At 40.1% G+C, this 15,193-nt stretch overlaps 1 protein-coding gene across 1 annotated transcript; it reads left to right on the top strand.

Moving 5' to 3' along the window:
* Nucleotides 1-375: 375 nt before the first annotated feature.
* On the top strand, nucleotides 376-10,784 carry LOC117342633. The gene is given in 4 exon segments (XM_033904831.1): nucleotides 376-1,554; nucleotides 2,094-2,600; nucleotides 2,603-3,036; nucleotides 8,955-10,784. Coding segments are annotated over 4 exon segments (2,367 nt in total). The 5' UTR covers nucleotides 376-434; the 3' UTR covers nucleotides 9,261-10,784.
* Nucleotides 10,785-15,193: the final 4,409 nt, after the last annotated feature.

Below are 15,193 nucleotides of genomic sequence, written 5' to 3' on the forward strand. Positions count from 1 at the left end.
GGAATGGGGCCCATTAAAAGCCCCAAAACTCCCCCAGAAAAAGTCCTGAATGCTACATCAGTGATTCATTGCCTTCAGGTCAGGATGTCAAAGGTCAATACAAAATGACAACTAAAAAATATGCATGAAATATACATTTTATGTATGAAGAAAGGTCATAAATCCTTCAGGTCTTTTAGGTGTTCATGTTTCAAAGTGGATATAATTAATACACCTTCCTTTCACTTAGAGTGATTAATAAGTAAGTTGATATAACTTGTTCTATGGTATTTGTTATATACGTAGTGTGGAAATAGTACTTGTTTTTCAATTTATATAAATGAAGTTATTTTACCTGAACTCAAAAGTTTATTTTATTTATTTTTTTCAGATGTGATGGATAAGCGGTGTGACGATCAACAGTATTGAAGGGAAGATAATGTTGAAATCCTACCATGAAAACCTGGCGTGTCTCTCCACTTCTGAGATCTCGGTTTGGCAAAACCATCCTGCTGTCACTATGTGTTCTTGTGTTGGTTGTCTTCTCCAACCTGTTCTATGGTTTCAGTATACTGACAAAAAACTCGCCTATGAATTGGACATCTAGACCCAACTACTTTCGGATGCTTCAACACATGCCCAACAAATTAATGAGGAAATCTGCAAGTCGGACAGAACAGATATGTCGCCATCCAAGACTGTCACTTTTTCAGGATTCTATACAGAGTGCTTTTCATCCCATGGATCCATTAGTTTGTATAGGGAAAAATTTGTTTTATTTTGAGAAAGGAATTCTTCGTATGAATGACACTGTTTTACACCCATTGGATGGGTATACCCATCATGAATTTAGAGAGTCAAAAGCGAATTTTTCGGAAGATGGAACAAGAACTATTCGGAAATGTTTATATCGAGGTATTGAAAGAGTCACAGATGATTATTATACATACACAAAAACAATTGTCAAGGAAAAGCCGCCATTTAGTCTACTGGTAGAACATGATTTTATGTCAGTGAAATGTTTTTATCATCATCCAGAAGATGAAGAAAAGGAAACGGATTCAGATGAGAAAAAGAAATCAGAAGAAAAGAACCTGTCAGGTTTGGCAGATGAGAAAACAGAAAATGATTTTAGGCCTGTAGAATTCGACGAAATGAACCATGAACATTTTCATGATATGGATGAATCTTTAAATGAGCATGGTAAGGATGCTTTGTTTGGTAGTAACTATGAACATGAATTTGATGGGAACTTTTCCTATGAAAACTGGCATTCCTGGAATGACTATCATGTAGATCTAGACGAACAGGAGGTGGCAGATTTTGATCAGTTTTTAGTACAGGTACATCCAAAACCAAATGTCTTTCAGAGAATTCAGAACAGCAAATGGAACAAACATTCAACTCGTATGAATGTCCTTATCCTTGGTTTGGATTCAATGTCTCACCTGTCCTACCAACGAAAGCTGCCAAACACCTACCGCTACCTCAGGGATCACCTAGACATGGTCATTCTGGACGCTTATAACATTGTGGGAGATGCTACTACAGCTGCCTTGATACCAATACTGACAGGTAATTATAACCCGATATCTATACTGACAGGTAATTATAACCCGATACCAATACTGACAGGTAATTATAACCCGATATCTATACTGACAGGTAATTATAACTCAATATCTATACTGACAGGTAATTATAACCTGATATCTATACTGACAGTTAACCCAATACCTATACTGACTGGTAATTATAACCTGATATCTATACTGACAGGTAATTATAACCTGATATCTATACTGACAGGTAATTATAACCTGATACCTATACTGACAGTAATTATAACCCGATACCTATACTGACAGGTAATTATAACCTGATATCTATACTGACAGGTAATTACATCCTGATTCCATTTCACAATTTCTTCAGAATCTATAAGTTGGACTTTAGAGAAAATCTTTAAAATGAAATATTGTATATTTTCATTTCAAACTTGGTAAAAGCATGCAAAGAATCATTGATAAAAGCAATTTTCACTATATTCAAAGTTTATTTGATGACTTTTTATCACAAATCTTATAAATATATATATATATCAATGCCTATAGGTAAGACAGAAGTGGAGCTACCAGAAGTAAGGATGAATCATGATGATGCTGTCAGTGTAGACAAGTACCCGATGATCTGGAATGATTTCCGGGACCAAGGTTATGTAACATTGTTTGCAGAGGATGAGCCAAGCATAAGTGCCTTTAATTTACGATTAAGTGGATTTGAAAACCAGCCAACAGATCATTACATGCGTCCATTTTGGCAGGCCATCTGGGGGTCGCAGCTTCGTGAGAATAGTGTTCGATATTGTACAGGAGCCAAGCCCCATCACACCTACACTCTGGACTATGTGAAAGACTTCTTTGTCAAGTACAACAATGTGTCTAAGTTTGCGTTTGCTTTCATGTCTGAATTAACCCATTGGGATAATAATCCAGGTGAATATGTTGACAACGATTTGTTGAAGTTTTTGAAATATTTTGAAAAATCTGGTTATCTCGATAACACATTGCTCCTGCTAATGGCAGATCATGGTGCTCGCTATAGTCGTGTCCGGCACACAATACAGGGAAATTGGAGGAAAGACTGCCAATGTTTGCCATTAGATTGCCTCCTAAATATCAAACATTCCATCCAAAGTTGACGCAGAATCTACGCAGGAACTCTAAAAAGCTCACAACTCCATTTGATATTCATGAAACATTAAGGGACGTGTTGGATTTGTCCCGGGTCGGTAAATCCACTTCTCCGTACAGTAGAGGTATTAGTTTGTTGCAGCAGATTCCAGCCAACAGGACATGCTCCATGGCCCGAATTGACGTTCACTGGTGTACTTGTCTGCTGCAAGAGAACAGGGATGTCAAAAGTGACCATGTACAAAAAGCAGCCAATGAAATCCTTTCTTACATAAACCAGTTGACCGAGCCGGTCAGGTCAGAATGTGCCATATTAAAAGTGAAGGAAATCATACTGGCCTACCTTATGATTCCAAATGAAAAGGTAAGGTTGACTTTTAGAAGTTAGTAGCATTTTCTCATTCCCATTTTTAGCTCACCTGCCCGAAGGGCAAGTGAGCTTATGCCGTGGCGCGGCGTCCGTCGTCCGTCCGTCGTCCGTCCGGCCGTCCGGCCGTCCGGCCGTCCGGCCGGCGTCAACTTTTCCATTCAAGCAACTTCTTCTCAATAACCAAAAGGCCCAGAGACCTAATATTGGGCCTGTAGCATGCTGGGGTGAAGGGCTACCAAGTTTGTTCAAATGAATAACGTTGACCTTCATTCAAGGTCACAGGGGTCAAAAAGGCTAAAATCTTTAAACGACTTCTTCTCAATAACCAAGAGTCCCAGGGAGTTGATATTAGGTCTGTAGCATGCTGGGGTGAAGGGCTACCAAGTTTGTTCAAATGAATGACCTTGACTTTCATTCAAGGTCACAGGGGTCAAATATGCTAAAAAAAAATTAAACGACTTCTTCTAAAGAGCCAAAAGACCCAGGGACTTGATATTGGGTCTGTAGCATGCTGGGGTGAAGGGCTACCAAGTTTGTTCAAATGAATGACCTTGACCTTCATTCAAGGTCACAGGAGTCAAAAAGGCTAAAATCTTTAAACGACTTCTTCTCAATAACCAAGAGGCCCAGGGAGTTGATATTGGGTCTGTAGCATGCTGGGGTGAAGGGCTACCAAGTTTGTTCAAATGAATGACCTTGACCTTCATTCAAGGTCACAGGAGTCAAAAAGGCTAAAATCTTTAAACGACTTCTTCTCAATAACCAACAGATCCAGAGACCTAATATTTGGCCTGCAGCATGCTAGGGTGAAGGGCTCCCAAGTTTGTTCAAATGAATGACCTTGACCTTCATTCAAGGTCACAGGAGTCAAAAAGGCTAAAATCTTTAAATGACTTCTTCTCAATAACCAAGAGGCCCAGGGAGTTGATATTAGGTCTGTAGCATGCTGGGGTAAAGGGCTACCAAGTTTGTTGAAATAAATGACCTTGACCTTCATTCAAGGTCACAGGAGTCAAAAAGGCTAAAATCTTTAAACAACTTCTTCTCAATAACCAAGAGTCCCAGAGACCTAATATTTGGCCTGTAGCATGCTGGGGTGAAGGGCTCCCAAGTTTGTTCAAATGAATGACCTTGATCTTCATTCAAGGTCACAGGAGTCAAAAAGGCTGAAATCTTTAAACGACTTCTTCTCAATAACCAAGAGGCCCAGGGAGTTGATATTGGGTCTGTAGCATGCTGGGGTAAAGGGCTACCAAGTTTGTTCAAATGAATGACCTTGATCTTTATTCAAGGTCACAGGAGTCAAAAAGGCTAAAATCTTTAAACGACTTCTTCTCAATAACCAACAGTCCCAGGGAGTTGATATTGGGTCTGTAGCATGCTGTGGTGAAGGGCTACCTAGTTTGTTCAAATGAATGACCTTGCCCTTCATTCAATGTCACAGGGACCAAACAGGCTAAAATCTTTAAACGACTTCTTCTCAATAACCAAGAGTCCCAGGGAGTTGATATTGGGTTTGTAGCATGCTGCGGTAAAGGGCTACCAAATTTGTTCAAATAAATGACCTTGACCTTCATTCAAGGTCACAGGAGTCAAAAAGGCTAAAATCTTTAAACGACTTCTTCTCAATAACCAACAGTCCCAGAGACCTAATATTTGGCCTGTAGCATGCTGGGGTAAAGGGCTACCAAGTTTGTTCAAATGAATGACCTTGACCTTCATTCAAGGTCACTGGAGTCAAAAAGGCTAACATTTTAAAACGACTTCTTCTCAATAACCAAGAGTCCCAGGGAGTTGATATTGGGTCTGTAGCATGCTGCGGTAAAGGGTTACCAAGTTTGTTCAATTGAATGACCTTGACCTTCATTCAAGGTCACAGCGGTCAAAAAGGCTAAAAATTTTAACAACTTCTTCTCAATTACCAACAGTCCCAGAGACCTAATATTTGGCCTGTAGCATGCTGGGGTGAAGGGCTCGCAAGTTTGTTCAAATGAATGACCTTGATCTTCATTCAAGGTCACAGGAGTCAAAAAGGCTAAAATCTTTAAACGACTTCTTCTCAATAACCAAGAGTCCCAGGGAGTTGATATTAGGTCTGTAGCATGCTTGGGTAAAGGGCTACCAAGTTTGTTGAAATGAATGACCTTGACCTTCATTCAAGGTCACAGGAGTCAAAAAGGCTAAAATCTTGAAATGACTTCTTCTCAATAACCAAGAGTCCCATGGAATTAATATTGGGTCTGTAGCATGCTGGGGTAAAGGGCTACCAAGTTTGTTCAAATGAATGACCCTGACTCGCATTCAAGGTCACGTCGATCAAGTATGCTTAAATCTTTAAATGACTTTTAGTGAAAAGCCAAAGTGCAGAGAGACATTATTATATTGGTCCTGTAGCATGCTTTCAAATAACTGCAGGATCCATATATGAAATGATCACTGCATTGCAGGTGAGCGATTTGGGCCCATTGGGCCCTTGTTAGGTCACCTGAGACCGTCGTCCGTCGTGTGTCCGTAAACTTTTTACATTTTCGACTTCTTCTCCAAAACCACTTAACAAAATTCAATGAAATTTGGCAGAAAGTTTCTATGGCTGAAGGTCAACCAAAATTGTGAATTATATGGTCCCCAGCCCCCAGGGGCCTGAGGGGTGGGGCCAAAAAGGGTCAAATTGACTAAAACTTCAAAAATCTTCTTCTCTACTCTCAGATATGGTAGAATCAAATACTCTTCATAGATGGAAGGGTCTTAAGGTGCTTTATCAAAATTGTGAATTTCATGACCCTGGGGTCTCACGTTTGCCCCTGGGGAGGGGGTAAACTTTACTATAGTTTATATAGGGAAATCACATTTTTGACTATTATTTGTTGGATTTGTATTGGAACTCATTCTAACTTGTATCAAATTATCAGCATGGGATGACAGTTTGATGGTATGTACATGTTGGTCCTGGTTGACCCCCAGGGGCTGGTGGGCGGGGCCAAAAAGGGTCAAATTGACTGAAATTTCAAAAATCTTCTTCTCTACTCTCAGATAAGGTAGAATCAAATACTCTTCATAGATGGAAGGGTCTTAAAGTGCTATACCAAAATTGTGAATTTCATGACCCTGGGGTCTCACGTTTGCCCCTGGGTAGGGGGTAAACTTTACTATAGTTTATATAGGGAAATCACATTTTTGACTATTATTTGTTGGATTTCTATTGGAATTCATTCTAACTTGGTTCAAATTATCAGCATGGGATTACAGTTTGATGTTATGTACATGTTGGCCCTGGTTGACCCCCAGGGGCTGGTGGGCGGGGCCAAAAAGGGTCAAATTGACTGAAATTTCAAAAATCTTTCTCTATACTCTCAGATATGTTAGAATCAAATACTCTGCATAGAGGAAGGGGTCTTATGGTGCTTTACCAAAATTGTGAATTTCATGACACTGGGGTCTCGCGTTTGCCCCTGGGGAGGGGGTAAACTTTACTATAGTTTATATAGGGAAATCACATTTTTGACTATTATTTGTTGGATTTGTATTGGAATTCATTCTAACTTGTATCAAATTATCAGCATGGGATGACACTTTGATGGTATGTACATGTTGGCCCTAGTTGACCCCCAGGGGCTGGTGGGCGGGGCCAAAAAGGGTCAAATTGACTGAAATTTCAAAAATCTTCTTATCTACTATATATGTTAGAATCAAATACTCTTCATAGACTGACCCCATTAGGACTGATGGGTGGGGCCAAAAAGGGTCAATTTAGTTGGCCGAAATATTTCAAATCTCAGGTGACCGTTAAGGCCCTTTGGGCCTCTTGTTGTATTGAATAGTTATTCAAGCCATGTCCCTGAGGTGCCTTGTTTCACCCTGGGGTGCCTTGTTTTACCCTGGGGTGCCTTGTTTTACCCTGGGTCCCCTGTTTTACCCTGGGGTGCCTTGTTTTACCCTGGGGTCCCTTGTCTTTCCCTGGGGTCCCTTGTTTTTACCCTGTGGTCCCTCGTCTTACCCTGGGGTCCCTCGTTCTTACCCTGGGGTCCCTTGTTTTCCCTGGGGTGCCTTGTTTTACCCTGGGGTGCCTTGTTTTACCCTGGGTGCCTTGTTTTACCCTGGGGTGCCTTGTTTTACCCTAGGGTCCCTTGTTTTTCTCTGGGGTCCCTTGTTTCACCTGGGGTCCCTTGATTTAACCTGGGGTCCCTTGATTTAACCTGGGGTCCCTTGATTTACCCTGGGGTCCCCTGTTTTACCCTGAGGTCCCCTGTTTTACCCTTGGGTCCTTGTTTTACCCTGGGGTCCCTTGTTTTACCCTAGGGTCTCCTTTTTAGCCTGTGGTCCCTGGTTTTACCCTGGGGTGCCTGGTTTTTCCCTGGGGTCCCTTGTTTTACCCTGGGGTCCCTTGTTTTTCCCTGGGGTGTCTTGTTTTACCCAAGGGTGTCTTGTTTTACCCAAGGGTGCCTTGTTTTACCCTGGGGTGCCTTGTTTTATCCTAGGGCCCTGTGTTTTACCCTGGGGTCCCCTGTTTTACCCTGGGGTCCCCTGTTTTACCCTTGGGTCCCCTGTTTTACCCTGGGGTCCCCTGTTTTACCCTGGGGTGCTGTAAAAATTTAGGTTATGTAATGAATGAACATTATTGTCGGTTTCTTCCACATTCATTCACATATGTGTCATATTTAATGTACCCTGTGTCTTTACCAAATCAGAACCTCCGATGGTATAATCATACCCCCGCAACGAAGTTAGGGGGGTATACTGGAATCAGGTTGTCTGTCCGTGCGTCCGTCCGTCTGTGCGTCCGTCCGTCCGTCTGTAGACGCATTTTGTCCGGACAACTCCTCCTAAACCGATGGGCCAATTCCGATGAAACTTCACACAAATATTAATGATCATGTGTAGATGTGCATGCCACTTTATTTTTCTCAAAATTATGGTTGCTATGGCAACTGGTCACTATAAACAGGTTTTCTGATTAGAACCATAACTTTCAGTTTGTCCGGACAACTCCTCCTAAACTAAATGGCCAATTTCAATGAAACGTCACACAAATGTAGAGGACCATGTGTAGATGTGCATGCCACTTTCTTTTTTTTCAAAATTTTGGTTGCTATGGCAACTGGTCACTATAAACAGGTTTTCTGATAAGAACCATAACTTTAAGTTTTGTCTGAACAACTCCTCCTAAACCGAAGGGCCGATTTCGATGAAACTTCCCACAAATATAGAGGACCATGTGTAAATGTGCATGCCGCTTTATTTTTCTCAAAATTATGGTTGCTATAGCAACTGGTCACTATAAACAGGTTTTCTGATAAGAACCATAGCTTTAAGTTTTGTCCGAACAACTCCTCCTAAACTGAAGGGCCGATTTCGATGAAACTTCACACAAATATAGAGGACCATGTGTAAATGTGCATGCCACTTTATTTTTCTCAAAATTATGGTTGCTATGGCAACTGGTCACTATAAACAGGTTTTCTGATAAGAACCATAACTTTAAGTTTTGTCCGAACAACTCCTCCTAAGCCGAAGGGCCGATTTCGATGAAACTTCTCACAAATATAGAGGACCATGTGTAGATGTGCATGCCATGAAATACAGAGATAAATGCATGGCATTGGCTTTATTATCTCAGGGGTTATTTCACAGTTAAGGATTTTTTTAAGTCTATGGGGTCTCCTTATTGGCTGAAAGGAAGGGACAAATTTTCTTGCAGTTCATTTTCTACAAGAGATGAACATTGTTGCTGTTTTCCTGACTTTGGTTACAGTAGTTTAGGATTGAGAATGCATTGTTGAATCTGGTGATGGTAACAATTAAGGCCCATGGGCCTCTTGTTTTGTGATATCTGTGTTAAAGGGAAAGTTAATACCATATGATATTTTTTGATATTATGACATAGCCGCCTGATAATTGTTGCTGTTTATCGACAGGTGCTGACCTACCTGAGGTCGAGGGACACTGACAACAGAGTAGCCAACTTTAGTCAAGAAGCCACCGTAGATATTGTACATTACCAAATTACCTTAGTCACCCTGCCAAACAACGGGATGTACGAATCTACCATTCTAATGAATGTAACTGATGGAAGGATCAAGGTAAATCCGGAGATGATAAGTCGTTTGGATTTGTATGGTAACCAGCCTGCCTGTGTACAACGCCGCTACCCTGACCTACGAAAATATTGTTACTGTAACCAGCTCCTGTTACAGCGAAACACAACCCATCATATAGGCTGACTGTATACAACCCAACCGAAACACACCCCATCATATAGGCCTGACTGTATACAACCACAGCGAAACACAAACCATCATATAGGCTGACTGTATACAACCACGACGAAACACAACCCATCATATAGGCTGACTGTATACAACCACGGCGAAACACAACCCATCATATAGGCTGACTGTATACAACCACGACGAAACACAACCCATCATATAGGCCGACTGTATACAACCACGGCGAAACACAACCCATCATATAGGCCGACTGTATACAACCACGGCGAAACACAACCCATCATATAGGCCGACTGTATACAACCACGGCGAAACACAACCCATCATATAGACTGACTGTATACAACCACAGCGAAACACAACCCATCATATAGGCCGACTGTATACAACCACGGCGAAACACAACCCATCATATAGGCTGACTGTATACAACCACAGCGAAACACAACCCATCATATAGGCCGACTGTATACAACCACGGCGAAACACAACCCATCATATAGGCTGACTGTATACAACCCAACCGAAACACAACCCATCATATAGGCCGACTGTATACAACCACGACGAAACACAACCCATCATATAGGCTGACTGTATACAACCACGGCGAAACACAACCCATCATATAGGCCGACTGTATACAACCACGACGAAACACAACCCATCATATAGGCTGACTGTATACAACCCAACCGAAACACAACCCATCATATAGGCCGACTGTATACAACCACGACGAAACACAACCCATCATATAGGCTGACTGTATACAACCCAACCGAAACACAACCCATCATATAGGCTGACTGTATACAACCCAACCGAAACACAACCCATCATATAGGCTGTATACAACCACGACGAAACACAACCCATCATATAGGCTGACTGTATACAACCACGGCGAAACACAACCCATCATATAGGCCGACTGTATACAACCACGACGAAACACAACACATCATATAGGCTGACTGTATACAACCACGGCGAAACACAACCCATCATATAGGCCGACTGTATACAACCACGGCGAAACACAACCCATCATATAGGCCGACTGTATACAACCACGACGAAACACAACCCATCATATAGGCCAACTGTATACAACCACGGCGAAACACAACCCATCATATAGACTGACTGTATACAACCACGGCGAAACACAACCCATCATATAGGCTGACTGTATACAACCACGACGAAACACAACCAATCATAAAGGCTGACTGTATACAACCACGGCGAAACACAACCCATCATATAGGCTGACTGTATACAACCACGACGAAACACAACCCATCATATAGGCCGACTGTATACAACCACGGCGAAACACAACCCATCATATAGGCTGTATACAACCACGACGAAACACAACCCATCATATAGACTGACTGTATACAACCACGGCGAAACACAACCCATCATATAGGCCGACTGTATACAACCACGGCGAAACACAACCCATCATATAGGCCGACTGTATACAACCACGGCGAAACACAACACATCATATAGGCTGACTGTATACAACCACGTCGAAACACAACCCATCATATAGGCCGACTGTATACAACCACGGCGAAACACAACCCATCATATAGGCTGACGGTATACAACCACGGCGAAACACAACCTGTCATATAGGCTGACTGTATACAACCACGGCGAAACACAACCCATCATATAGGCTGACTGTATACAACCACGACGAAACACAACCCATCATAAAGACTGACTGTATACAACCACGGTGACACACAACCCATCATATAGGCCGACTGTATACAACCACGGCACCCTGAGCTTAGGAAATATTGCCACTGTAAACAATTTCTGACAGTGAGGCTATCCTGACTTCAGGAAGTAGTGCTACGGTTACTGTAAACAACTTCTGTTACAGCGAAACACAACCAGTCATACAGACTGACTATACAAATCTGTGGCATAAGAAATATAGCTAAAGGAGTATTTCTGGTACGATATTCTACTTATTATAATAATAAGTGCATTACATATTTCAAATATCAAAGGTTTGCACTAATATAGGGCCATTTACAGCTTACAGGATATTTTAAATGAAGGCTAAGTTTTTTGTTTTAGATTTAGAATAACATTGCATTTCTGTTTCCTGGAGTTTTTGGCAAAAGGCTAACATTATATATTGACCACTCATTGAGGTAAGCTACACTTTCATGAGTTTTAAATAAGTGCACCCAACATCTCTCTTATAGGGCCACATTTGCTTATTTAGGTAGAATACATTTATATTAGAAGGACTATAAACAAAACTCTCATACCTCACTGAAATAGCTTTAGTCCCATCTTACAAAATTCTTTACTTTTGTCCATAGTCTGAAAGTTGACAAGCTCAGCTGAAATTCTATATATCTTTTAAATTAATACAGTAGTTTATGTTATGAGGGATATTTTTTGGGGGAAAAACTGAAGCAGTATAGCTTGGATTGTTATATATCAGAATGATAGATATCTTATATACCAGGGCATTGATCAATATAAATTTACTTTGCTGACAATATTTATACACACTATAATTGTTGGGGGGCCTTGTGTTGTGTACTAGATATTATACTGTATATTAAGATTTTATGCTATTTGTACAATCAAAATATCTTACTATAAGCTCATTATATATACATTGTTGTATTGTTACACATATTTATTATTAATAAGCTTTTTATGAAGGAATCTGTATCAAAACCCTTTCTATTCTGAGGACCTCAGCCATTTTGTAATTTTAGATCTCTTTGTTTTAAGTCCTATAGGGGCCACGGTGGCCAAGTGGTTAAGGTGTCCCAACACTTTATCATTAGCCCTCCACCTCTGAGTTGCAAGTTCGAAACCTACGTGGGGCAGTTGCCAGGTACTGATCATACTGATCATAGGCCGGTGGTTTTTTCTCCGGGTACTCTGGCCTTCCTCCATCTCCAAAACCATGCATGACCTTAAATGACACTGGCTGTTAATAGGTGTTTAACAAAAACAAACAAATATCCTATTACCTGTCATTAGTACATTGCGTATCCTCTTCATCAGCATTGCTTCTGATACCGGTTAGGTAAGTGCCCTCCACATCACAGTATCTGTCCTTGGGCACTGGCTCCATTTCTCTAGATCTCCCCGTATAAAAGTCCCAGTGTTGGTGTGGCAGATTTGATGATACCATTATTTGATCAATTTTATATATTTACGCTACTGTACTTTTCTGCTGTTGAGATGCAATTAAAATGAAATTTACATTTTATAATAGGTTGTGAAAATGATAACATGTATCATTTTTATCCTGTGATAAGCCCAGGGACCAATAGAGAAACCTGACTAAATTACCGACCACTGACTTGAACGACATCCTGTAACATCTGACCAAATCCACAAGAATGGCAACATCAGTTGTACCATTAGTACTTATGACACTGACTTTACTGACACCGGCTTTACCGACACACTGTCATATCTGACACTGACTTAACCGACACACTGTCATATCTGACACTGACACACTGTCATATCTGAAGCTGACTTAACCGACACACTGTCATATCTGACACTGACTTAACCGACACACTGTCATATCTGACACTGACTTAACCGACACACTGTCATATCTGACACTGACTTAACCGACACACTGTCATATCTGACACTGACTTAACCGACACACTGTCATATCTGACACTGACTTTACCGACACACTGTCATATCTGACACTGACTTACCGACACACTGTCATATCTGACACTGACTTAACCGACACACTGTCATATCTGACACTGACTTACCGACACACTGTCACAACTGACTCGGTCCCATTGATAGTGTCAGTAAATTCAGGTTTCACTGTACAGTTACTTTGACTTTAAATTGACATATGAGCTTACCAGTATTGCTAGATGAATACAGATCGTTGCCATTTCTACTGACTTGCATTATACCAGTATACATGTGGGCTAATTACCAGACATGGACTTATTGCCTCTGCCATTGTCTTTCTGTATATTTAACAATGGAATGATGGATATTTAGTTTTTAATACTATTATCCTTTAATCAAATATATTAGTTGATGGAAGTACTTAAAGGATCTTACTCAAACTATGTACATATAGGTTAATGCTAATTAATGTAATGGTTAATGCTAATTAACGAGGTAATCACAGACAGTCTTAGTGTTGGTAAAAGCTTTGTTTAAGCTTATTTTTGACACTTTTTTGGTCATTTCTTTTAGGAGTAATGGATACATCTCCATGTATGGTTACATACCGGTTGTGCACGATACATACGCCCCATTTATACTTATGTAGTTTTGTAGAATAAATTAATTATGCATTGTATATTTTGATAGAATTTTTGTGTATTTGTTTTATGATTTTTTTTTACAGCAAATTATGCAATTTTCCTTGGCAGATACTGATATGATCTTAACTTGGGAAATTCAGCAATACTGAATAAAAACTCTTTATAATTCATTGTACATAGTACTTGATTTTCTTTGATGTCATAATTATTGTGAAGCTCGATTTTTCGAAAATTTATTGTCAGATTAATGAATTGGTTAATTTTCATTTTGTTTTTAACTTATCTGATCATTGTCTTAACTGGATTGTCAATTAAGGTTTATTTTCATGTGACCGTTATAATCTTGCAAAAGAATAATTATGCCAGTTATATAATTTTTTGGTATTTATACATGTATGGCATTATATGTATATAAATTATGTATTGAAAACAGGCAGAAAATATTGCTGTCAAATGTATGTATATGTATTAGAAATGGGAGTTTGATGTATGGCAAACATATTGTATTCAAAGAATGGCTTTATTTAATATTCTTAGTGAAACATTTTTAAGGGCAATACGTCTGATAAAGTTCACAATGTACATATTTTAATGGTACATGTAATGGACTTTTTGCATCTTTTGCAAAGCACTGGGATATGTTTTAGCATCATCATCAGATTAGGGATTTTTGACAAATTTCCATCTGGAATCTGTCTACATGTCCTGTTGTCAGTCAGTCTAGTTGCCCCATAAACAATTTTTTTTACCACATGTAATGGATACTAAAGATGGTCACCAGGGACCATTTTGAATTTTGACATTTAAAGCTTGTTAACACTTTTTCTGAAGAACTGCTGAAGAGGCGTGAAGGAAGCTATTAGAATATGCTGTAACAGATCATTTATAGATAGAGATGAGGGGGCCTATATATATATATATATTTGAATTAATTTAGATTATAGTATAGCCAAAAGAACCCTGTCAATTTGTCTATGATCTCATACATATTCGCATACCTGTGTCTGGTAGGTGAAAGATAAGTTAATCACCAAATTATCATAACAAATCTAATACTGATTGTGATACCACGAAAATATATTTCCATATACATACCGACTGACTTGAAGAAAATGTTTCATGGTGATATTTTAGTACACCAAACTTTTTCTGTATGTTCCAACGCTGCTGATGTAAATTGGTGCCATGAATGTATTGTTCATATTGGGCATTAAGTTGTCAGGTGGCACAGTGGTAACACATACACTGGCCTTTCACCTAGGCGGTCAGAGTTTGATTCCCCAGGGGCTGCGGTGGCCAAGGCGGTGTTTTTTCTCCGGGTACTCTGGCTTTCCTCCACCTCAAAAATCTGGCACGTCCTTAAATGACCCAGGCTGTTTATAGGACGTTAAACAAAATAAACCAAACCAAACCCAGTTTGATTCCCTGATCGGACATGAATAGGTATGGGGTCACCTGCCTGACCTCTTGGGTTTTCTCCGGCTACTCCAGTTTACTCCCCCCTTGGGTTTTCACCGGGTACTCAAGTTTACATAAGACCATTTGTGCCCTTCCGTGAGGGTCAACACGAGTGATTAATATAAATTTCGCAACTGTTAT

The sequence above is a fragment of the Pecten maximus genome, chromosome 14 (assembly GCF_902652985.1).
Source record: "Pecten maximus chromosome 14, xPecMax1.1, whole genome shotgun sequence".
NCBI lineage: Eukaryota > Metazoa > Mollusca > Bivalvia > Pectinida > Pectinidae > Pecten > Pecten maximus.